The sequence below is a fragment of the Nicotiana sylvestris genome, unplaced genomic scaffold (genome assembly GCF_000393655.2).
Source record: "Nicotiana sylvestris unplaced genomic scaffold, ASM39365v2 Un00017, whole genome shotgun sequence".
NCBI classification, from domain to species: domain Eukaryota; kingdom Viridiplantae; phylum Streptophyta; class Magnoliopsida; order Solanales; family Solanaceae; genus Nicotiana; species Nicotiana sylvestris.
In genome coordinates, this window is record NW_027184353.1 from 120,631 (window position 1) to 147,645 (window position 27,015).

At 36.4% G+C, this 27,015-nt stretch overlaps 1 protein-coding gene across 1 annotated transcript; it reads right to left on the reverse strand.

The window, feature by feature from the left end:
* Positions 1-8,627: 8,627 nt before the first annotated feature.
* LOC104216215 (S-adenosyl-L-methionine:benzoic acid/salicylic acid carboxyl methyltransferase 3-like) lies at positions 8,628-13,205 on the reverse strand. Its single transcript, XM_070165663.1, has 4 exons — positions 13,078-13,205; positions 12,222-12,632; positions 9,827-10,081; positions 8,628-9,250 (listed from the first exon to the last, which is right to left on the reverse strand). The coding sequence occupies exons 1-4, from the start codon at positions 13,150-13,152 to the stop codon at positions 8,831-8,833; spliced, it is 1,161 nt and encodes a 386-aa protein (XP_070021764.1). The 5' UTR covers positions 13,153-13,205; the 3' UTR covers positions 8,628-8,830.
* Positions 13,206-27,015: the final 13,810 nt, after the last annotated feature.

Consider the following 27,015-nt stretch of genomic DNA (forward strand, 5'->3'; position numbering starts at 1 on the left):
CCTGAAGAACAGAATGGCGATTTATTGGTTGAAGTCAGGAGCCCCCCTGAAGAACAGAATGACGAATTATTGGTTGAAGTTGGGAGCCCGCCCAGATAACAGAGGCATACATTTCAGTCTTTACATTTCAAGCATTGAAGTTGGGAGCCCGCCCAGATAACAGAGGCATACATTTCAGTCTTTACATTTCAAGCGTTGAAGTTGGGAGCCCGCCCAGATAACAGAGGCATACATTTCAGTCTTTATATTTCAAGCATTGAAGTTGGGAGCCCGCCTAGATAACAAAGGCATACATTTCAGTCTTTACATTTCAAGCATTGAAGTTGGGAGCCCACCCAGATAACAGAGGCATACATTTCAGTCTTTACATTTCAAAAGTTGAAGTTGGGAGCCCGCCCATAGAACAGAGACATACATTTCAGTCTTTTCATTTCAAGCGTTGAAGTTGGGAGCCCGCCCATAGAACAGAGGCATACATTCAGTCTTTTCATTTCAAGCGTTGAAGTTGGGAGCCCGCCCATATAACAGAGGAATACATTCAGCATTAATTTTCAAGTATTGAAGTTGGGAGCCCGCCCATACAACAGAGGCATACATTTTAAGATCAAGTCAGAGGACAATAAAACAGAGGGTTACAATAGGAATCCCCTGTAAGAAACAATAAAAATCCCCAGCACCGGGAAGCAGAAGGTTGCAACAAGAGGTCACAGCACAAACTCAAGTGCATGTGTCAAAAAGAAGAAAAGCACCGGAAAATATGCAAGCAGACAAGAAAGCAAGGCAACAAGAACAAGTTGCAGTCTAGCCTAGCTTCTTGTTTTCTTTTAAGCACGGTGTAACAAGGAGATCGGAAAGCAGTGGTAATAGCATGCAACAACAGTAACATTGCAGTCCCACGGTAGTCCCAGCTACCAAAACTTCCTGAACTACATTGACCTGATTCCTGTTTAGCCCAGGATATGTAGGAAACCTTTGAAGCAAAGGTTCGGTCAAATCTTTTTTAAAAAAAAAAAAAACTTCACACGGAGTACTCGGATGGGCAAAAATCGCTCGCTTTATCTTTGCACGAAAACCCTTCGTGTCTTCGGGCAAAGAGGGGCAGTTGTAAGCACGTGATTTTTGCCTTATATGAGAATTACTCCCAAAAAATTCAAAAAAATAAAATAATTTTCTTTGGTGTGTAATTTTGTGATATTTTTGAATAATTATTTGTATTTGTCTATGCATGTTTATTTGGTAAATTAATAAAAATACAAAAAATGTCGCATTTTGCATGTAGGATTTAATCCTATAATTGTTAATAATTAAGTTTGGTTTACAAAAAATAAAAATTACAAAAATAGGCATCGTTTGCATTTTTAGCATTTAATGTCCAAATATACAATTTTATGCTTAATTATTACTTAATTGTGCGTTAATTGTTATTGGGAGTTAATTTGCGCTTTTATAACTTAATTTAGTTCTTAATAATAATTTAAGTATTTTTATAATTTAGTTTTAGAAAAATAAAAGAAGAAAAAAGAAAACAAAAATACAGAAATCGGAATTGGGCCTCTTCTTCAAATTCAAGCCACAAGCCCAAAAAATACCCAATCTTCCAAAAAGACCCAGTCCATTTCGAACTGGGTCGACCCAGTTCATAACCCAACACCCCTATTATCATACAAACAACACAAAACAAAAAAAAAAGGAGAAGAAAACCCTAAAAAAGGCTAAGTCATCCGCCCCCCTCCTATCTTCTTCTTCTTCCTCAAGCTCCCCTCCCTAGCATCAATGGCTGCCCTTCCTCACACCTCAACACACACACACACACACACACGACATTCTCCACCGTCCCATCGACGCCCAACACGAGCAGCCATGGCTGCTTTCCCCCCATTTCCCGTTGTCAAAACCAAACGACCATTGGAGTAGCCTCACGTCCACCACTGTTGCTGCGTTTTCTTCCGGTCGTTGCAGCTGCTACTGCTGTTCCTTCGTCATCCATGGAGGCCCTTCTGCTTCCATCTTCTCAACCTCAAGTCCAAATGACCAAGCTGCTCCGTTCTCCAAAACGCAGCAATGAGAGCTGCTCGAAACCAGCCCAAAAACGAGCTCCACCGTTGCTCTGTCGTGCTGCTGCGTCGCTGCGTTTTCAGCTTCACTATTGTTGCTGCTGGTCACGTTTATGCTTCAGCTGCCTCGTCCAGCTTCTGCCTCATCGATATAGGAAGCCATGGCTGCCATTACGGCGCCTCAACATCGAGCTTTGGTCCGTCGAGTCTTTTGTACGTCGACTCGAGTTGATCGTTCAACGAAAGGTTCCGTTTCTCCATTCTTTATACCTGTTGTTAATTTGTAAATGCTTTACATAGAAATGACAGCCGTGTTGCACCCCCAATTTGTTTGGATTTGTTGTTAAATTCATGAAGGTGACAGATTCATGTTTGTTATGTTTGAAGTTTGTTAGTTCTTCATCAAGTAATTTAATCTCGAGTGTTTATTTTAGTGTGAATCGTTCATTTTTGTTATGATGTTTGTTTTAAGTTGAAGTTAAATTGATTATTTGAAGATTAGTAATTTGAATATGTTTATTTATTTTGTTTAAGTTTAATTCGAAGTTTGAACAAAGTTTGTTTGTTATTGTTATTGAATATTTTCATTCATGTTCATACTTTGTTTGGTTGATCTTGAATCCGAAATTTGTATAGTTTGATTTCTTGTTTATCATTTATGATTATTTCTTGAATTTGTCTCATAATCTTGTTTAAGTTTAATATAGGAATTGTTTGTTGTAATGTTGTTAGAGTTGATTTTAAGTTCAATATTATTGAATTTAGAAATCTGAATATACTTGTTTGTTGTTGTTGTTGAATCCAAAAATAGGTTTGTTTGTTGCTAAAATATTGTTCAATCAAATTTTAGTTGTTCTTTGTTGTTCAATCATGTTCATGAGATTTGTTGTTGAAATGTTGAAGAAATCATGTTCATGAGATTTGTTGTTTGAATTTATGTAGAAATTGGTCATATTGACTATATTTTGGTTGAGTTTGATTAATTGATTTGTTATAGCTGATGGGGTAATTTGGTAAATCGCAGTACGTTTGGGGGTAAAATAGTAATTGCAATAAGGTCGGAGGGGTAGTTTAGGAATTGTACATTTTGTAATTTTTTATATGAAGCATGGGGGACAAAATGTAATGGGGTGGGTTGTGATATAGTTGTTTAATATAAAGGGGGGACAAGACAAAATTTAGTGGGGAGGAATCTTGTATTTGTTTAGTGAAGCATGGGGGACAAAATATAATGGGGTGGTGATGATATATTTATTTAATGTAATGGGGATGAGTGGGAAGATAATGGGTTTGGTAGGGGAAAGGGATTGATTTTAATTTATTAAAGGGTTGGGATTATATATAGGAAGTCTTGAACACAAAACAAACACACACAGATAGAGGAACGAATCTGAAGATACGAGAGAGAACAGAACAGAAAAAAAAACGAGAATAGGAAAGAGAGAAAAAAGGGCTGAACATTTAGGAGAAAGAAAAATTCCGAAAAATATTTAAGCTTTCAAATAAAAAAAAACTAAAAAAAAAATCTTCTGCTTTCTTTATTGTTTGAAATCAGTATTAATTGTTGTTGTTTGATTCAAAGCTTGAAACTTTTTTGGGATTACTGCTCTACTGGTTTGCAAACTCTTTTCCTGGGTTGTTACTGTTGCTGGGCTGTTGTTGCTGGGCTGTACTGTTATTACTGCTGCTGATTCTCATCTTCATTTTCTTTTGCTTCCAATATCAGGTACATATCTGTAAACTCATGTCATGAAAAGCTTCAACATGGCAAGTAAATGAAGTTTGGAATTATAAGGATGTCTTCTACTCATTTAAATTTTATTAGTTTAAGTTTCAGTTTTGTTTTAGTTGGTTAATATAGTATTATACTTGACATGATAAACTGTTAACTAATTAACATTCTGGAGTAGTAAATTCCACGATAATCTTATATGTTTTAAGGACTAGTGATGACATTTACTGTTTGAATTGTTGAGATAGGGAACATGGCAGAAAGTTGGCCATTAATTACATTTTGTGATACTGTTGGTTAAGCGTAGGATAGTATGGAAATACCAAGAAACTACATTACTGGCATATCTCGTCCAATATTTGATTTTGTTCAAAGCTAGATGATTGTTAGTTGTATTTTGATCATATATGGCGCAATAATGGTTATGTGTATAATCAATAGTTGAAAGGTGAATTGATATAATCCGTTACGATTACAATGTTGGAATATTGCGAACAGTTCATGATGTATGTTTGCGTTATATGTGATGTCGTCTTATTAAATCAATTGGTAGATTAGTTCTCTTTCTTAATAACAAATGACCATAGTTATTTTGAGAGTGCGATCAACTCAATTCTAAAAAAAAACAAAGTATAAAAATAATGTCAATAATTTTACAAAATATAGAGTTAGTGTTTGCAAATATTCGCATAGGCCGAGAATAAGAATTGGTTTGATTATATTTATCCTAAAATTCAATCATCGTGAGCAAATTAACCAAATAATCATACATTTGGATTAAAAACAAGTGGTGTAGAAGAAGATTGGATTTATAAATTGCAACATTTTAAGAATGTGTAAATAGCATTTGCTACAAATAGAATAATGCAAATTCTTCGAAAAAATATTAGTTTGTTTATCCGTTTAAATCTTTCCGAATTTTGCGTGTAATTCACTTTTTATACTAATACCATATTAACTAATAAAATGGTAAGTGTAGCCGCACGTTATTTATTCTTTATCATTAATTTCTTAAATTTGAATAATCTTTGAGAGACATAACCCATACGTGTAAAATATAACTCGCGGTCAACGCCTAATAAATTTTGAATTCTTTTTTCAAGAAATTTGGTGGCATCCCAATCCTCCATGACTCTCACATTTAAAAATAGATGGATGCAATAAACATTTGTAGAGAATTTATATTACCATCAAGAATATTTGCATAATTAGGGATGCGTTCGCGCGACTTGATTATACTTCTAAAGGCAATTCGGATTATGCGTTCGCGCAACTTCGAGCAAATTTTTAATAAAAGGGGTTCCTCGGAGGATGTTAAAATAATTTCATATAACCCGAGATGTGCAGTTCACTATTTAATAATACAAGGGTGATGATATTCTTAATTTTATTTCGAACATATATTTTTTTATAACAAAAATATAAAAATATTATCAATCTTATTGTGTACACGTATGCGTGACACGATTCTATACGTTTATAAAAAATATATAATACGAATATACGTGCGTGTGATTCATTTCAAAGAAGGGTCTATAATCATAAACAATTTAAGGCGGTAACGAAATCAGGCAACAATAAAAAATATATTTAGTAAATCGAGATAATTAAGCCAAGTATAAAAATGGTTAAGCGACCGTGCTAGAACCACGGAATTCGGGAATGCCTAACACCTTCTCCCGGGTTAACAGAATTCCTTATCCGGATTTCTGGTTCGCAGAATGATAAACAGAGTCATATTCTTCTCGATTCGGGATTAAAATCGGTGACTTGGGACGCCATAAAATTCCCAGGTGGCGACTCTGAAACAAATAAACAAATCTCATTTCGACTGTCCTTTAATTGGAGAAAACTCCCTGCACCCTCGCGGGGGCGGAAAACGGAGGTGCGACAGCATGGTAAGACTAGGTTCCTGTCGCATAATATTCAAGTCAATACAAGGCACTCTGTCAGCAGCAGATCCTAGGAGTCCTTTGTAGAACTGAAGGATTTCATCCTTAATATCATCGTGCTTCTGCAATACTCCACCATCACCTCCCCTTAATATAGATATATTGTTTGAACTGGACCTAGCCTTCGTACAAGCAAAAAAATATCTGTTATTCCCATCCCCAACATTTATCCAGCGTGCCTTAGCTTTTTGCTTTAGAATTCTTTCCTATATGTCCGACCACTTATTTAGCTCATCCAATGCTTCCTTCTCCTTTTCCATCAAGCCAATATCTGTATGCAAAGTAATTAAAGTCTAGATATTCTGCAGATTATCTCTAGATTCGTTTACCCTTTTAACGCTTACCTCAAAAATAGAGGAGAATAAAATACAGTAATAAAGAAGCTTAATCTTACTCCAACTTTTTTTTGGGTCCTAATTTTATGTGTTAACCTCAAAGTATTAATTATAATTTTTTCCTACATAATTTTCTTAATAAATTTTAAAGAATATGATAAGCTGATTCTCTTTCTTAATAGTCATTCTTCTCCAATTATGTTAAAAGTAAACATAACGTGTTCCTAAAGGTATTAGGCAAACATGCTAAGATGTAATATTATATGTCTATGCCCAAAATAATTATACTAATAGGATTCCTAAAGGTCATGCAGGATTCCTAATGTGTAGCATTATATTCTAAAACTAATAGAGTTATAAGGCTAATATCTAGAATTTCGGTTATGTCCTTTTATTATGAGTTATTATGCTTAATGTTATAAGGTTATTTTTGTAAACCGACATTGTATTAATACTTTTATAATAATATAGATAGATAGATAGATAGATATAGATGTAGATAGATATAGATAGATAGATAGATATTATAGATATAGATACAAAGCCAAAGACATCCCAAGACAAGGTACAACTATTACAAAGGGAATATGATCAATAGAATCTGGTTGACTCCGAGCTGGGATATATAGTGGCAGAAATTCTTAACCAATTTCGAATTTGTCGTCTCATGCTGAGGGGAATCTAGAGGTATCAAATGGGTGGGCCGGATTGCTTTTGGGCAGGTCAATATAGGTTAAGTCAATAATTGAGGGGGTCAACAGATCCGTCCAAAAATTACTTGGGCTAAGATGGTTTAGGTCAAGATGGGCTAAAATTCGGGTCATAACTCAACCCACCCAACTCTTATTAAGCTTTAATTAATATGTGTTATTTTCTTATAAATTATATAATTACTAAATAAGACTTTTTTTTGGGTTATGGTCATATATTAACATATCACAAAAAAATTATTTGTAAGACATTCTGACAAAGTTACTCATAGATCAATTTGGGCTAAAGATTAGCCCAACTTTAAATGGGTGAGATGGATTGGTTCAAGATAGGATAAGTTCAATAAATGGACGGGTCAAAACCAATCAACCTTGGGCGGGTCATTTGGTCTTGGGCCAAATTTGACAGCCATAGGAGCATCGGGGCAATTGCATCTATACCCGCTTTTTGTGTCACGTTTTAACTTGTGTCCGCTTTGCAAAAATAAATTGCAAGCGTACCCGCTTTTTCGCATAACTTCAGCATACGGGGCTGAAGTAGCAAATGCAATCACGCAAAACTTCAGCATTCTAGTAGCCGGGCCTGAAGTTCAGCTCTAGAGCTGAAGTATTTTTTTTGTAACTGTCGAACTTCAGCTCTAGAGCAGAAGTTTTTGTTTGTAACTAGCGAACTTCAGCTTTAGAGCTGAAGTTTTTGTTTTGTAACTGTCAAACTTCAGCTCTAGAGCTGAAGTTTTTGTTTGTAACTGGCTTTTTGTTTGTAAGCTTCAGCTCTAGAGCTGAAGTTTTTGTTTTGTAACTGTCGAACTTTAGCTCTAGAGCTGAAGTTTTTATTTTGTAACTGTCAAACTTCAGCTCTAGAGCTGAAGTTTTTGTTTGTAACTGGCTTTTTGTTTGTAAGCTTCAGCTCTAGAGATGAAGTTTTTGTTTTTTAACTGTCAAACTTCAGCTCTAGAGCTAAAGTTTTTTGTTTGTAACTGGCGAAGTTTTTATTTTTGTAACTGGCGAACTTCAGCTCTAGAGCTGAAGTTTTTGTTTTGTAAATGTCAAACTTCAGCTCCAGAGCTAAAGTTATTTGGAAGCTAGCTTTAGAATAAGATCTGCTCAAATAAGCTGGGGATCCATCCATCAAACAACTTGCTAGTTTGCTCAAGAATTTTTATGTGCTAACATACTCAATTTAGCTTTACAAGAAACAACTTTCACCTTAATAATATTTATCAAAACAACCCCAAAAAAAGAAGTAAATAAATAAAAATTAATCATCCCTGATTGCGAGAACAAATAATGAGCTCCATAATACGATTAAAATGCAAAGACGTCGTCACTTAACAATGGTATCTTGATAGTTTCCACTCACAAAAGGAACTATGGAAAATAATTTCTTTTTTAATCATTTAAAGGTACAAAAGAAAGTTTTAACTTCTATGCACCAGCAGTTTAAAAGAAATTTTACCTAAAAAATAATTTGCACCAACAACAGAAGAAGAAAGAAGAAGAAAACAAAGGAGGAGAAGGAGGAGGAGAAAGGGGGCTGAAATTATTTAAAAAGTGGGTACAAGTTAAAAGTTTTTTAAAAAATGGGTAAATATTAAATGAGGGCGACCAAATAGGGCGCCCCGTGCAATTTTTACTAGGAGCATCCCTACGTAGTGATCAGTCCACCAATTCGCGCAAACCCAAAGGAATTCTTGCCGGAAATTCAAAAAAAAATCATACTAATCTTATTCTTCTCCTCCCTTGATTTATTCGTTGCCTTAGTAGTTATAGGCTTATAGCAGTTTCAATTCTACTATTTGTATTGGGTTTCTTCTTAGTTAATTCAACACAAATAGCCGGCCAGATTCACTGTTTAATATATAGAATATGCAATGATTATACACCTATAACATATGAATTATACATATATTATATATCCACCAACTATTTTTAATTTAAGTGATTAGGTGGATGGTTGTTTGGGTTTATTCTTCATGTTTAAAATAACCAAATTAAGGCACCATCTCCTTAAATTAAAAGCACGAAATAACAAAGGGGGAGTATAGCCCTAGTTTCTTTTGGTCATGGAGATGATGACATTTGTGAATGTAGTTTTCTCTTTTGCCATGCAATTGACAAAGATTTCTCTGCACTTGTTGAACACTTGATCCATATTCAATTCAGTACCAAAATGGCTGACAAGCAAAGGCTCAGCCAAGGGTCTCAAGCTATTTGCCATATTGTCACTATTGATGCAATCTCGGGGTGTGGCCTTTTCTCGGTCCTTACACAAATGCGAATCGCTTTGTACGCCGGACCGACCTGTATTACTGCAAGTTTCATCAGAAACATCAATATGAAGTTCCGAAGTTTCCAAGACATCAATAGTGAAAGATCCCTCCTTTTCAACTATATACTTCACTTCTGCGGGAGATAGATGGTATATAGGAATGTTGAATGAATTTACTTTCTCTTCTTCTATTAAACCCTGCATATTAATAATGAAAATACACTATGAGTTTAACTTCTATACATTAATAATGCAATTGTTTTTATGCTATTAGGTCAATTAAAAAAATTATCGTTCATAATAAATTGGATTGGCAATTTGAAATTCAAATGTTATATTCCTTCTGCTCTATTTTACGTGATACTGAATTTTCACAAATAGTAAACTTTTAATACTTAAAACTGATTTAACTTAAACTTCTCGTACCATTATTGACATGCAAAGGCGGATCTGCGATTTAAGTCTATGGGTACCTACACGGCTACAACGACCTCAAGTTAATGTGTAATATGATAGCTGAGTTCACAATCAGATATATATAAGTATTTAGTGGATTTCTTAATATGTATATTACCTTTGGGCAAAAACTACGGAGCTCATTGAACCGTTACGACCCTAATGACATGCTCTTATAACTACAGAAATATCATAACATAATCAAGATATTACGGAATATGCAAATTATTTTTTTCAAGATATATGCAAAAAAAAAAAAAAAGTTGGTATTTATATGTCTACGATGTGTATATAATATTAAAATTTGTTTGGTTTTACCATTGCAGCTAGCTCCTTGAGGGCCATGGCCAGAGGCTCCCACACGTAGTGACACCCTTTGCTGTAGAGATCTTCATTGTTCCTACCTAGCATTGTCAATATCATACGTCCTCCTTTCACCAATTCCTTTGAACGATACTTAAGAAAAGTTACAAAATCTCTTTCATATTGCTCATAATATGCTTTAACCACAGTTGTTGGACTTGTTCTTGACACGTAAATACTTCCCTTGTTATCCTCTATACCATCAGGCACCTATATATCACAAGTCATGAATTCAAATCTTATGTTAGCTGTTCAGAATAAATATGATCTTATTGTATATATATTCGACCCGTAAGCCGTTTAATTAAACATGCAGAACAACAACAACAACAACAACAACAAGTCCTATATTCTTCTGACGCCTATATATACAAATGATTTCAAATAATAATTTAAAAAAGCAAAATTAAAGATTGAAATTACAACAATAATTCAGTGTAATCAGAAAAGAAAATTCTTAAAAGAATAATGTATATGCAGACGTTACCCTTACCTTATAACTATAGAGACAAAATTTCGTTCAACATAAATTTGTTAAAGCGGTTGGAAAGGTAGCAGCTGACAAGAATGACATGCTTAACCATGATTAATTAGGCCAGAAAAAAAATTAGGCCAGAAATATCTTTGCAGTTCAAACGCTGAGTCAATTCATGCATGCTCCTAAACAATCTTGCATGGAGGGGAAGAGTGGTTAGATACATTTAGTGGTGGCAAAATAGTTAAAAGAAAATAGTTTTCACCCATATTATTTATTAAAAAATGTGTTGGATAATAAACTATTTAAAAATTGATCAAATATGGATGAAAACCATATTATCCACTTAGAAAATGGATAATCAATGAGTTTAACTTTTACATTTGTAAAGTCTCAAATTGGAGATTTCTCAAATTTGGGAGACTAAGAATTCTCCCATGGATTAGTCATAATCCGTCAGTTAACCCTTTTATCCTTTTAAATGTGAGACGGGTAGGATAATTTATCTGTTTTTTGCATTACCCATTTTGACCCGTCCATATCCGACCCGACCTACCCATTTGCCATCCCTAGATATGTACAGTTGTTAAATTTGTTGCATTTTGCACCTTTAATGAGTGTCAAGAGAGGTTGCCCTGATAGTAAGCAACTCCCACTTCCAACCAAGAGGTTGTGAGTTTGAGTCTCCCCAAAAGCAAGGTAGAGAATTCCTGGTGGGAAGGATGCCGAGTTTCTATTTGGAAACTACCTCTCTAGCCATAGTAGGAGTATGGTATGCGTACACACTATCCTCCCAAGACCCCACTAGTGAGATTATACTGGGTTGTTGTTGTTGGTGTTGTTGTAATGAGTGTCATATTTTGTGATTTTCACCATGTCCTATTTTTTAAAATGATTTGAACCCCGATCTTTTTATTTAATTTCTTGCAAAATAATAAAACCACTCTTTTTTATAAATTTTCTCCATGAGGACAAAATAGGAAGTACAAATTAAAAGAAGCTATAAAATTTCAAAAATAATTCAAGCAAAAATACAAGACCTTCCAAAACTTGCTGGTTCTCTCCTAACTCCTAAGCGACGAAGCCTTATCTTTTAATTTTATGTCATTTTTTCTTATTATTTATATTTCCTATTTTGCTCTCATGAAAAAGAATTATAAAAGAAAATAAGACATAGTACATATCACAAAATGGGACAAACATTAAGGGTGTAAAATGCAACAGACCCGAAATATTTGTATCTTATATTTGACCTATTAAAACCACATCTGTATTTGTTTCCCAAGTCAAAGAGTGCAATCATATGCTTCAAATACGAATATTATATTATTCCGTTTCATATTAAATGAGGTACTTTCCTTTTTAGTCTGTTCCAAAACAAATGATACATTTCTAAATTTGGAAATAATTCAACTTTAAACTCTTTCATTTTACTCATTTACCCTTAATGAGAAGCTTTTATAGCCACACAAATGTTATGGTCACACAAACTTTTTACCCCATAAGCTTTTAAGACCACAAGTTTCAAAAATCTTCTTTTTTTTTTCTTAAATTTTGTGCCGAGTCAAACTACTTCAACTAATATGAAACGAATGGAGTATGTTATATTATACTCCCTCTGTTCCAGTTTATGTGAACCTATTTCCTTTTTGGCCCGTTCCAAAAAGAATGAACTCTTTCTAAATTTGGTAACAATTTAGCTTAAAGTTACAACTCTACCCTTAATGAGAAGCTTTTATAACCACACAAATACTCTGGGCCCATTTGGACTTGTTTAGGATCACAAATTCCAAAAGTCTTCATTTTTTTCTTAAACTCCGTGCCCAGTCAAATAGTTTCACATAAATTGAAACGGAGGGAGTATATGAAACGTACTTGAGAAATCCAGTGGATACTGTAAGAGGAGTGGACAAAGTGCAGACTCTGAGAAGGAAAAAGTCTAGTATAAAATGAACCAGCAACTCCGGTAACAAAGCAATTAGGATCAAATCCATCTCCCATCTGTTTCCTCAAATCTTCGTAGAACGCCGGCAACGACCGGAAAATGGTATTGAAATCATTTCCGGGAAGATCATTCAAGAAAACATGAAATTCCGGCGACTGTTTTTGGCCATTGCTTTTGCATTCTTCATAAATAGTTTTAATGAGTCCGGAAATTACGAGAAAAGTGTTTGGTCCAGAGGAGCAACCTAAGTCCGCAATACAAATTGTTTCTGGGGAAAGGCTGCGGTAGAGTGCAGCTATGGCTTCATCTCTTATTGACTTTGTCATTAGGATCACCTTTTGCTGTATAAAAATGCAATGTAAATCAGAAGGTTACAATTTGTTTGTCGTAGTTAGACTTTGACATGAAAATTAATAGAGAGAGTAACATTTTTGAACTTGTGATCATAAATATATCATAATATTTATGTTGCTATAAAACTTTTGAAACTTGTCATTTGAACCAGTAGTAGTATTTGTGTGGCTTTGAAATGAAGTAAATTAATTATAATTGAGACTTTATAACCTCTATAAAAGGGCAACCCAGTGCACTAAACTCCCGCTATGCGCGGGTTCCATGAAATGGCCGGACCACAAGGATCTATTGTACGCAGTCTTACCCTGCATTTCTGCAAGATGCTGCTTTTACAACTCGAACCCGTGACCTCCTGATTATATAACAGCAACTTTACCGGTTAAGCTAACGATTCTCTATGCGGAAATAAAAAATTGTGTGATTATATTATACCTGAAGCAAAGAATTTTTGGCATAGCTAGCCTCTCCAATTCCTTCATTCATATGAAGAACTTTGGCAACTTCCATTTCTTGGATCTTCCTGTATTATACGAATATAGTATTTTTTGGCTAGGCAAATTAAAGTTCCAATGGGGGTATCACTTATTTATAGATGAGTAATACCAAAATTATCCATGAAATTCCAACAGTGTCCCTCACAAGCCAATTATGCTAGCGTTTGGACTTTGGATATAGAATTAGTTAAAAAAAAAAAAAAAGATTTTTTAAAGATAAGATAAAAAATTATTTTGAAAAGTGTGCTTGGACATGCATTTTACTTGAAAAGAATTTAAAGTTTTATGAGTAAAAAATTTGAATAACTTCAAAACTACTCAGAGAGTTATTTTTTTGGGATTTGAAGACTTTATTTTCAAAATTTGGCAAAAAATAGTTAAAATCTATGAAAAAAAATCAGATACTATATAAAAACATATTCGAAAAAATGCTTCCAAATTTTATGGCCAAAACGGGAGCTAAGGACGTTTGGTTACCGGGATTAAGATACTAACCTCAGTATAAAATTTAAAATTATAATTATTTCGTATTTAGCTATTCCCGAAAGATGCATTTTATAATTGAGGAGTTTAAAAAGTCCGACCGAATTCGATCAATTATTTTAAATCTTATATTTTTTTCAGTCAATAAATTGACCGCGTAGATTGATTTTTAATACTAACCAAAAATAAAATAAAAAATCAACCCATCATTTTCGATGAGTTTTTGGTCGATAATCAAGAGCCAGTTTAATAATAAAGTTTTTACTGCCTTTATAAATTAAATTAATAAAAAGAATCAAGAACCAAATTAAAAATAAAGTAAATTGAGATTCTTTTTTGTTTCTCTTTGAAATTTCAAGTATTACATCAAGTATTATATGCAACAAAAAGTTTTTTTTTTTTGATAAAGTAGGCGGTTTTCAAATTGATTACCTATATTATCAATTGGAAAAAAATAATTACAAAAAATTTAATAACTTTGAAGCTAGAAAAATAGACTTAATTAAATATATACATATTTAAAAAAATTAAAATCGTTTGTCAAAGTTCGGATTTAGGCAACAAATATCGTTAAGCCGCCCCTAATAGATTTGATCACAAAGGTTACAAAGCTTAGCATAAATATATCCCCACTTCCCAACCCCCTTGCCCCCCTCCCCCCCACACTGTCCCTTCCCCGGGGGGATTTCTGTCATTTGACTCATCGAGAAAAATCATAGCACGTTTTTTTAGTGCCTATCATACCTTGGCTTGTACCATCACGTATTGGGTCCATGAATTGAATTTGGATAAAAGTTTACTTACCACTAATGTTTATATAACATTAATAAATATATCACAACACTTAATTATGATTAAAACATATATGTTTCCACCTAATAAAATCACTTAAACATGATAAACTTATATAATTTGGTATACTCGGTGCGGATAAACTTTTATCGTAAAATTTGCGAGTCAATCAATTTGAAGAGATTCACTGAATGAGGTCAATCCCGGTAATAGCACGAGCTAGTCATTTTTAGTCGGCAATTATTGAATAGTCACTATCATAGAGTTTTAAATTTTCTCAAGAGAAACTCACAATTTTCTGAATTTCACTTGTAGAATTTGAAATTCCGTGATAACTGCTAATTTTAAATTACACAAACTAAAAAATGGTTGTTTAGGAATCTATCCCACTAATTGCCGATCACGAGAGTCAGGGGCGGATCCACCTCCCCACCTACAACAACCTATAAACATTAAATTATGGATCCGCTTCTGATGACAATACATCAATTTGAATGGTGAAAATTAAGTCAAGAAAAGAAAAACATAAAACTGTTTATTTCAGAAAGAAATGTTTTCTGGAAGATTTCTCTTTGGAGTTTGGAAGGATTTCTTTTTTAAGAAAACAAGTCTTAAGGCAGGCACTTAGTGCATGTACTCATATCAATAAGTAAATAATTGTTTAAAACATATGTAAATATAATTATTTTGAGAGTGTCTATATTAGGGCTTTTTCAACTCAATTTTGATTTTATTTTCTTTTCAAGTTTCAACCAAATCTTTGTTCAAATACTAGTTAAGTAAAAGAAAATGAGTTTAAGCTTTATGTACCGATCAAATAAAAATAATGTCTGATTACTTAAATGATAACTATACCTTTTACACTATCACTATATATAAGTAATTCATAAGAAAATGTTATTTATAATCCTTGCTGAGTTTATAACTCCATTAGGAAATAAAAAGGCGTATGATGATACCTGAAGCGTAGAGATTTTTTGCATAGCTAGTGTCTCCAATTCCTCCATTCATGTGAAGAATTTTAGCAACTTCCATCTCTCCTTCTCTTAATTGGATCTTCCTGTATTAAATAAGGTATTTACAGATGGGTGAAACCAAATTTATCCTTTGAATTTCCATCATTGTCCTCACGAGCCAAATGAGTAAATATTGTACACTACGGGCAGAGGCAGGCATAGGATTCGGCGATTGCAGGGGCACCATGACACTCAATACAAATGTAGCACTGCTCATAATGATTGGTACGAGGGCCTATACTAATATCTAACTATTTTTTGAAAATATTTGTAAGTATTCATGGAGTTTTTGCCGAAGTTTTCGGTATCGGTGACCCCTCAACTTAACATGTGTGTCCGCCTCTGACTAAGAGTTTGTTTGGTATGAAGGAAAATATTTTCCAAAAAATATTTTTTAATTTTTCCATTTTTGGTTGACTTAAATGTTTTGAAAAATATTTTCCTCATAATTGGAGGAAATTATTTGTCCTACCGAAAAAATATTTTCCACACAAGAAAAATAACTGATAAAACCTGTCACGACCCAAAATCCATCTATCCCTGATAACACCTAACTCAACTCAATAGGTAAGCCAATTAACAACTATCCAATTCTAATGAAATTAATAAGGTAATTAAATAAAAGAAAATATCTCAATCTTATAAATTCCCCAAGAACTGGTAATACAAATCATGAGCTTGTAAGAATAGAATTTACAAAGCTTGTATGATGTAAATACATCATCTGTTTGAAAAGCACATACGCAGAGTTTTATAAATCTAAGGCTATCATGAACAAGATACGGCTATAACCGGAATACATGTACGTCTTCAATTCCAACTCCTATCGATCACAGCAACATCAGCAGCCAACATCTGCACACAAGGTCCATAAGTGTAGTATGAGTATAACCGACCCCATGTACTCAATAAGTAACAAACCTAACCTTAGGTTGAAAATAGTGACGAGCTGGAACAAAGGTCGGGTCCAACATCCAATAGCCAACAACATTTCATAACAATGTAAAGCAGGTAACAAAAGAAGTAACTCAGAGATAAAATCCTCAGCTTTTCCATAGTTTTCCCGAAAAATAGTTTCGCTTTTGTCACGGCCCAAAACTCGACCCATCGTGATGGTGCCTATTGTGGAACTAGGCCAGCCTCAACTCAATAATCCAACATCGCAAAAAATATTTTAAACATTAAATACGGAAGTGACAATTCATTAAGGAATATTTTTGAAAACATAATAAAATCCAAATTACGATACAACTGCCCAAAACCGGGGTGTCATTGAGTGCATGAGCATCTAAAGGAAAACATAGTCTATTGCAATGTTTAAAGGAACAAACTGAAATACATATGGAGATAAAGAAGGAGAGTCAAGGCCTACGAACGCCATGCAGATACCTCGATAGTCTCCCAAAGCCTGAAGCCTTCGATCAGCGACTGCCACTGGGACCAAAAGTGCCTGAATCTGCACACATGGTACAGGGGGTAACGTGAGTACACCAACTCAGTAAGTAACGAGTCCAAACTGTGGACTGAAAGGTAGTGACGAACTCAACCGCCACAGAGATAACAGAAATGAATGTGCAGAAACGTAGGCATGCTTTCAATTTAATAGGCAGCTGAAATAGTAAAATAGAGCAGATACGAACAAGGTAAAGAATAAAACTCTACTACATCTACATGCCAATGCACATGTTGTATATGATGCACCATGCTGAATATCTCATGTGCTCACACTCTCAAATGCTCGTCCACTCAGTACTGTATATGGCTCATAGGGCCAGGGAAGATCCATCTCGGATTATATACATCTCTTACAGCAGTCAATCAGTATTGAGGAAGGCCAATCCAGCCTTATGGAGAAGATCCATCTCTAGGTAAAAATAATAACCTCACAATCACTCGGTACTGTATATGGCTTACACGGCCCAGGAAAGATCCATCTCGGAATATATACATCACTGACCATCAGTCTCCGTACCGAGGACATAGGACAATCCAGCCTCATGGAGAAGATCCATCTCCAAGTAATAATATCAACCTCTCACTGGGGGTGTGTACAGACTCTAGAGGGGCTCCTTCAGCCTAAGCACTATCATACATCAATACAACCGTTGCAGCGTACAGACCGATCCCATATCTGTCACTCATAATCAGGCCATCGGTCTCACTCAGTCATCACTCTCTAGTTTCACCCACGGGCTCACAATGTCATAAAACTAGCCTGGAACAATAATATGATGTGCCAATAAATAACAGCTGAGACTGAGATATGATATGAAATGCATGAATATGACTGAGCACAGAATACCAATGAAATCAATGAGATGACAGCAAGAAACAACCACTAGGGGTCCCAAAAGTATCGGCATAAAGCCCTAACATGATTTACAGCTCATCTACTTTATCACATGATGGAAACACGGATATCAACAAAAAAGGGTCAGTAAATGGTGCCATGGAATGAACCAGGTCATGATTCTCACGGTGCATGCACGCACGCCCGCACGCTCGTCACTTGGCATGTGCGTCACCTCAATACTAACCACATAACACGTATTTCGGGGTTTCGAACCCTCAGAACCAAGTTTGAAAATGTTACTTACCTCAAACCAAGCAAAAATCCTACTCTGCAATGCCTTTGCCTCTCAAATCGGCCTCCAAGCGTCCCGAATCTAGCCACAAGCAATACAATACGATCAATATAGGCTAAAGGAACCAACTCCACAAGAAAAATGCCAAATTATAACCAAATTCTGAATCGGCTCAAACCTGCCCCCCCCCTGAGCCCACATATCGGAATCTAACAAAAATACAAAACTCGAAAGTCCATTCACTCATGAGTCTAACCATACAAAATTTATCAAAATACGACCTCATATGGTCACTCAAATTCCGAAAATCTACTCTCCAATTCTCAAGCCTCAAAATGCCCAAATGTCTAGCTCAAATCCCTAATTATATGATGAATAAAGCCACGGATTCCCGAAATTTATACCATTATGGGTTAGAATCACTTACCCCAACGTTGCTCCTTGAAATCCTTCGAAAAATCGCCTCTCTCTCGAGTTCCTCATGTCCAAAATTGAAAAATGGAGAACAATACCTCGAGCTGGGGTTTTTTCCCAAAGCTAAACTGCACCTGCGGAACCGCATCTGCGAGCAGGGTTCCGCTTCTGCGGAGATTCATTAAAAAGGATGGCACCGCTCCTGCGATCACTTGACTATATCTACGGCCATCGCAAATGCGGGTCATCTGCAATTCAACTGCACATCTGCGCCTCACCATCCACTTTTGCGACCTCGCACCTGCAATTCCCACTCTATTTGTGCGGAAACACCAGTAACAGCAGCTTCAGCTGCATTTTTCTAACTCCAAACACTCCGATAACAACCTGAAATCACCCCGAGGCCCTTGAGACCACAACCAAACATACCAACAGATCCTATAACATCATACGAACTTAGTCAAACTTTCGAATCACTCAAAACAATATCGAAACGCCAAATTACACTCGGATTCAAGCCTAAGAACCTCTAAACTTTCGAATTCCACAGACGATGCAGAAACCTACCAAATCACGTCCGAATAACCTCAAATTTGCACACAAGTTAGAAATGACACCACAAACCTAGTCCAACTTCCGGAAATCCTATCCGACCTCGATATCAAAATTTCGACCGTCGCTAAAATCTCCAAAATTCCAACTTTTGTCAATTCAAGCCTAATTCTACTCCGGATGCGCTCCTAAGTCCAAAATCACCTAACAGAGCTAACTGAACCATCAAAATTCAAATCCGGTCAACTTTCCCAATTTAAACTTTCTCACAAGCGACTAATGTCTCAACTCTATCCAAAATCTCTTCGAACCCGAACCAACTAACCTGATAAGTCATAATACAGCCGTGGAACACCAAAAAAGTAGAAAATGGGGGAACGTAGATACAACTCACAAAACGACCGACTGGGTTGTTACAACTTTTCAAGTATATCAGTGAGAAACCCAAATACTTTATCGAAAACTGTAATTTTTCCAAAAAAAATCCTTTCAACAATAAATAAGATGTTTCATTTTATTTCCAGATATAACAAGTGGAAAATACCTCTCTATGCCCATATTTCAATATGTGTGAGAAGTCACGAATGACGTGATATCATACAACACGAGAAAAATGCATCTCTATGCATGTATGTCATGTGTTCATGTCAATGTAATGTATCTCAGAGATGAACTCATGTACTCAAACTCTCAGAGTACACAATCTCATTGTCACACAGTTTTCACTCACATGCTCAATCACTCAGTAATGTATATGGCCAATCCGGCCCAGAAAAGATCCATCGCATAATATATACATCAACTGACCATCAATCACTCAGTATTGAGTGGGGCCAAATCCAACCCGTGGGGAAGTTCCATCCCTGGGTATATAAATGCTTTGAACAAAATCCATGTCCAGGGAAGATTTATCCCTCAATATAGTCAATCGTGCTCACTATAGGTGTGTGTAGACTCCGGAGGGGCTCCTTCAGCCCAAGCGCTATCATAAAATCGATATAACCGCTACGACGTGCAGCCCGATCCTATAAATGTCACTCATAATCAGGCCTTCGGCCTCATTTAGTCATCAATCTCTCTAGTCTCCCGGGCTCACGATGCCATGAAACTAGCCCAAAATGATGATATGATGTATCAATAAATGGTAACAGAGACTAAGATATTATATGCATATGAATGCGTATGACTGAATATGTAATGCAATGAAAGTAGATAACTCAACAACAACAATGACCTCAGTAGGTCCCAACAGGATAAACATGTAGCCTACTCCGGATTTCTAACATAGATCACAACTCAACAACTCAAGTACGTAGAAATTTTATGGTTACAGGTATTATTAGGTAACTACACAGTAACAAATAAATAAAGGAGTCACAATACACATGGTGCACGCCCACACGCCCGTCACCTAGCATGTGCTTTAATATCAACACCAATCACATAACACGTAATTCAGGGGTTCATACCCTCAACACCAAGTTTAGAAGTGTTACTTACCTCGAACAAGCCAATTCCAATAATGAGCAAGCCAAGCGATGCTCCAAAAATTCCATCTCGCGCATACCGACCTCCGAATGACTCAAAACTATCCAAAAGCAACTCAGATACATCAAATAATGTCTAAGGAAATAACCCCATTGATAAATATTGAATCTTTAATCAAAAGCCCAAAATCATCCAAAAAGTCCAACGCAGGTCCACTCGTCGGAACTCGAGAAAACTCACAAAAGCTGACAACCTATTCAATTACGAGTCCAACCATACTAGTTTCACTCAAATCAGACTCCGAATCGATGTTCAAAACTCAAAAAATCACTTAATGAAACTTTAGGCTAAAACCCCAATTTTCTCTTTTGGAACCCTCAATCAAATGCCAAAAACGAAGATAGAATCATGATATAAAATAAAAAATGAGTAAAGAACATTTACCCCAATCCACGTGGTGAAATTTTCTTCAAGAATCGCTTCAATTCGAGCTCCATAGCTCCCAAAATATAAAAATGACCAAAACCCTCGAAATAGAGTACTTTATACTTCTGCCCAGGCGTCCTCCTATGCGAACGTGGGAAATCCATCGCATTCGCGATGAACAAAAATAATTTGGCACCAAAATACTCTACGCGTTCACGCACAAGTCTCGCGAACGTGATACAGATATGAGACAGAACTACGTGAACGTAGTAGAAGGATCGTGAAGGCAAAGGCAAAGGCGAAGAAGAGGCCATCGACTACCCAGCTCAATCATACACTACGCGAACACGTGAATACATGTGCGAATGTGATGCACAATCTATAGCAACTTACGCGAACACGTCTCAGTACTCGCGAATGCATTTACCAACTTGTCCCAACCCTCAAACAACTCTATGCGAACGCCGTCAGCTAATCACGATCGCGATAAAGGACCGTGACACGAGAAATCAGTAGAACATAACATTGCCAAAATGATCTGAAATCCGCCTGATCCTCACCCGAGCCCCTCGGGACCCTGTTCGAATATACCAAAAGTCTCGAAACACAATACGGACCTACTCGAGGCCTCAAATTACCCATAACAATATCAAAACGGCGAATCATACCTCAAATCAAACTTAAATGAACTTTCAACTTTCAAAACTCGCGCCGAAACGTATCAAATCAACCCCGAATGAACCCAAATTTTGCACACAAGTCCAAACTGACATAACGAAGCTATTTCAATTCCCAGAACCAAAATCGAAATTCGGTATCAAAAAGTCCACTCCCGATCAAACTTTCCAAAAATACAACTTTCGCCATTTCAAGTTAAATTCAACTACAGACCTTCAAATCAAAATCCAGACACGCTCCTAAGTCAAAAATCAACCAACGGATCTAACAGAACTATCAAAACTTCAATCCAAGGTCAAATACTAAAAATTCAAACTTGGCCAACTCTTCCAATTTAAAGCTTCCTAGTTAAGAATCATTCTCCCAAATCAATTCCAAATAACCTGAAGACCAAGACCGACGATTCACATAAGTCATAATACTTCATACGGAGCTACTCATGCCCATAAACTACCGAGCGAAGTGCAATTGCTCAAAATGACCAATCGGGTCGTTACATCCTCCCCCACTTAAACATGCGTTCGTCCTCGAATGTGCCCAGAGTTGTTCCAAAGCCGCCAAGCCACCGTGTAACCTTACCATGCACATACCCGGGAGTGATCCTATGTCACCCTATTCCATATATGCATGACGACACAACATACTGAAGATCATTACCTCACCCTTAGCTCATAAACCTTGGAATCCAATTTTCCAACATCCGGAATTTCCTACAAGACCTGAACCTCGCAATCTACACACTGTATAAGTCTGAACAAAATGGAACAATCTGTAGCCGTAACCCAAGATGTAGTCACCCAACATACCACACGACTCGTATACTCGTAGCAAAATTTCCGACCATAATAGCTGCTCAAAATAACCCAATACCGATAATAAACCTCATGTCAAACAAAACCTCGTTCTAAATCCTTTGTGTATTGCAGATGATGAAAAAACATGTAGAAACTCATAACCATTCATCGAATCAACAAGTCATGGAGATCTCTCTCCTTCGACAAGAACTATATCCAATTTCTAAGTCGATCATCGACATTATCCTTTCAAATATACCGCAATCTAATCCGATAGCACCCATTCTAGGTCCAACGACCTCATCTTGTCAAATACAAGCTACTCTATTGAGGTGCCACACCAATACTATCCAGAGAAACAAATCGTGCAGTCCGTGCCCCAAAATGCAACAATTCAAACATACTCAAACATATAAAATGACTCCAATAAGAGAACCATACCGCAAGCTCAAAAAGTACCACCACAACACAATTCTAAGAACCCATCACACACCGTAGAACAAAAACACACGAATCTAACACAAAGGATCATATCCCAACATAACTTCGCTTCAATGTGTGACCCCATCCAAACAATGGTCCACATGAAATGCCTCAAGTCACAATGCTCAAAATCAACCACCACGTGCAATTTGACGTCTAGTACCCAAAGTGCATTACCATAACCACGGAGAAGCAAATGACACAATGCCACATAAAATCCGAAAGAACATATCCAATATGCAATTAATCATGCAATACCCAAATACCCAACTCGTTCCGCTATAAGGCCCAATAGAACCACACCATGTGTGCAAATAACCTACGAATCACAACTCATCGTAGCATAGAAGAGTAACTAATAGATCATATCAGAACACGAATAAGCTCAAAAATAACCGAATGGCACATCCCTCAACCATAGCAGTATGGAGCCAACCAATCCGACCCGGTATAGAATACACATCCTAATCGGGCCTACCAATGGGCCCCAAATCAACTCTGGTCATCCATAAATAGACAAATAACTCTCTTAAGGTCCAGAATGACCTAACCATAAAACATATCATCCTCTGACTAGCTTTGGCCACATTTTCACAATCCATAACCATGAAATAATTTTCTCCTGAGAACTCCAGTCTCCAAGTCCATAGAACACGCAAATCACCATATCTAATCCCAACTCCACCGCCCAAATGTCTAACACATCTCTCATACACGATCATCCCACGAGGAATTATCCTCTAATTCTTCTGTGCCACATAGCAATATCTGAAAATCAGCAATCGATCAACCAGGAGAGTGCCACAATACCAACAAAGTATCTATAAATCAAAACACGGTGCGTCTTTTAAAATGATCACCCTTCTCAGGCAATACCAAGTAGTAATATCATTCATCTAGTCATCTGAAATATTCCATGTTGTCTAAGAATCCATGACCTTCCCTTCAAAACTGAACTGTGACCTTCCACATGCAAATCTCAACCCTACACAACATACCATATCTATTATTCCATCATATGAAAAGCACGAGAATCTCATAACCAACTTTGAGTCACCAGTAGAATACATACCCGATAGTCAAAAACGTTCCATTTGATCCCATCCAGGTAAAACCATAATATGCAATGTATTCCTCACGCTAGTAGGAAATATCCACCTCGAATCGAGATAAAAATCATCGAGAACACTTTGGAATCCATTTGTACATAACTAAGCTATCAGAACTGAATCCCTCAAACTTAACCAAGCCATGCAGGTCACCAAAACCCACGAGCTTTGCCACAAAATACCTGTAGAGATTTGCCACATCATAAGTACCCAAAGAACCGATCATATCCATTACGGTGTTGATCCGATCTACTACTAAACTGCCCTATTTCTCCGAGTTCCTTCCGAATTACTCTCAAGTTGACACTTCTCCTTGTCAGAACACCACGATCCTTAACCAAATCTCACTCCTCGAGATCCTATCACAAAACCACAATGCCCTAAGACCCATAAGCCGCTGAATTCTCTCTTAAGCACCTTAAAAGTACCACAACCAAGATACCAACTCTGAAGAGACCTTTTGTGAACCTAAAACTGTTTCCTTCACCTTCCTGAATGCTGAAATGTAGAATCCATAAGGATTTAGAAATACTACAAGTCTCGACACCATCCAATTAAAATCTCAGTTTCTAGCCATATATAAATTGTGAAAGTTTCCAATTGCTATGTTAAATCATGCATCCATTAGAACCATTCTCGAGAGTCTTTCACTCTACTCAAATCTCAATCAAACCGACCAAATGGAACGAACGACCTATGCCCCATTGGCACATCAACACCCAAGGAAGTAACCCTACCATAATACAACCAAGCAAATTCTTACTCCCTGCACACTACATCTTTTACGAATAACTACTCAAATCATCCTGTGATCTCCATATACCCAAAAAGTGTAATACAACCCGTATCCAAAAATTCCCTTGCTTAATTCATCCTCAAAACCAACATATGCAAGTCATAACCGATCCACATGTATGCCTTAGATGGAAACCAATACGATACATGACTATACAATCCAATCGTCGATAACAGACTCCCCAACTTGGCTCAACGCCATGGAATAAATTATCTGATAACTTACAATAACGATACCCTATTACTGCCATAATACCGCAGCAAAATTCAACTAAATCCTTCATAAACCCATGTAACACAAACCATCTAATACCCCAAATCATCTGTAAATCTCACATTCATCCTCGTGACAGTTAAGCCAACTTCCACAACCGGTCCAAACTCAAATTGCAACACATATAATTCACTAGTAAAGGAGATGTCATGACCCAAGTTCGCCCTCCGTGAACTGTCGTGATGGCACCTAGCTCTATGACTAGGTAAGCCTAACAATTACGGAAAAGGAAATAAAATCCGAAAAAACAAATAAAACTGAAGATAAGCAAATATAGAAATGTTTAATATGCCACTCGGCATATACTAATACAAGATCTCAAAACTGAACCACTTCCCAAAACCCAGAATCTCATGAAATCACAAGCTGTTGAATAAATACAAGTGTCTAACTCCATAATATCTAAAAAATGTAAATACAAAAGGGCTAATACTATAAGAGAGAATGGAAAGGGACTCCTCGGTCTGCGAACGTAATAGATATACCTCAAAGTCTCTGGAAAATCACCTCGCCTCAAGGGTAGTAGGGCTGAGTCGAAGTACCTAGATCTGCACATGAAAAAAATGCGCAGAAATGGCATGAGTATACCACAGTGGTACTCAGCAAGTGCCAAACCTAACCTCGGTCGAGTAGTGACGAAGAAGGTCAGGGCCCTACTGATTATAGCTGAAAAATGAGGTAAAATAGTATAGAATACGACAATATAATTAAATGCTAACAGTATGAAGTAACACATGATAATAAGAATAACAACTATAACAGAGACAAAATAATCACAGAAGGAATACAGCTCAACATAAAGATAACAATCAGGGATCTCTCAGTATCCCAAGGATCTCTTAGTATCCTCAATATGTGTGTTGGGGATCTCTTGGTATTCCAAGGATCTCTTAGTTTCCTCAATATATATGCTGGGGATCTCTTGGTATCCCGAGGATGTCTTAGTATCCTCAATATATGTGATGGGATCTCTCAGTATCCCGCATTGCAGTTCAAATCAATATATATGTGCAGGGGATCTCGCGGAATACAAATTTGTTGTCCCAAAGTAAACAGGTAGGGGGATCTCCCGGGATACCGTCTCGTAGTCCCAAAGCAAACACACATCAGCAACACAAAGAATAGTCAATTCAATTCAAATTTCATACCAAGGCAAAATAGATATTTCTAACCTAGCATGCTGCACATAATCCAAATAAGCAGTTTGAGCAAGTAAAGCAATTAAGTCAATTAGATATGCTTCCCTAAGCTAACAACAGGCTTAAATTGCAAGTAGTATAAATAGGAAAGGAAACACAATTATGGTTACTTAATGAAAACATGATTTTCAACAATTAGCACAAGTACGCACTCGTCACCTCACGTACAAGGCATTTCAAATATCAACAATACCAAATCATAAGGGGAGTTCCCCCATACAAGGTTAGACAAGCCATTTACCTCGAACCGGCTCAAAATCCATCCGAAACCACGCTCTTGCCACGAGTACTCTAGTCCAAATGGTCCAAATCTATTCAATTCAAGTGCATATGTAAATATAACTTCAAGTAACTAATTCCACTAATTAATTCTAAGCTACTACGCGAAATTAGAAAAAATAACCAAAATGCCCCCCGGGCCCACGTCTCGGAATTGGGTATAATTTAAAAATTCGGAATCCTTACACTCTCATGAGTTCATATATATAGAAATTACTCCAATTCGACCTCAAAATCTTGATCAAAACTCTAAAATTAGGTCTAAGAACCTTTCCAATTTTCTCCAAACTTTCACCCCAAATTTGAATATAAAGGATGAATTTAAACATAGATTCGTGGAAGTAAATCAAAATCGAGTAAGAATTACTTACCCAAAACACCCAGGTGAAAATCCCTCTCAAAATCGCCAATCCCGAGCTCCCAAACCAATTTCTAAGGTTTTGAGACTAAACCTTCGATTCTGCCCTTTTCTGACCAGTGAAACTGCATCTGCGGCCTTGGGACCGCAC

Bases quoted from the DNA above. Each gene is read 5' to 3' on its own strand.
- LOC104216215 (XM_070165663.1), bottom strand. From the start codon at position 13,152: ATGGAAGTTGCCAAAGTTCTTCATATGAATGAAGGAATTGGAGAGGCT. The intron at 12,633-13,077 runs GTATAATATAAT...ATTTTTATACAG, and splicing joins CCAAAAATTCTTTGCTTCAG to CAAAAGGTGATCCTAATGAC. The intron at 9,251-9,826 runs GTAAAACCAAAC...ATTAATATGCAG, and splicing joins TCAAGGAGCTAGCTGCAATG to GGTTTAATAGAAGAAGAGAA.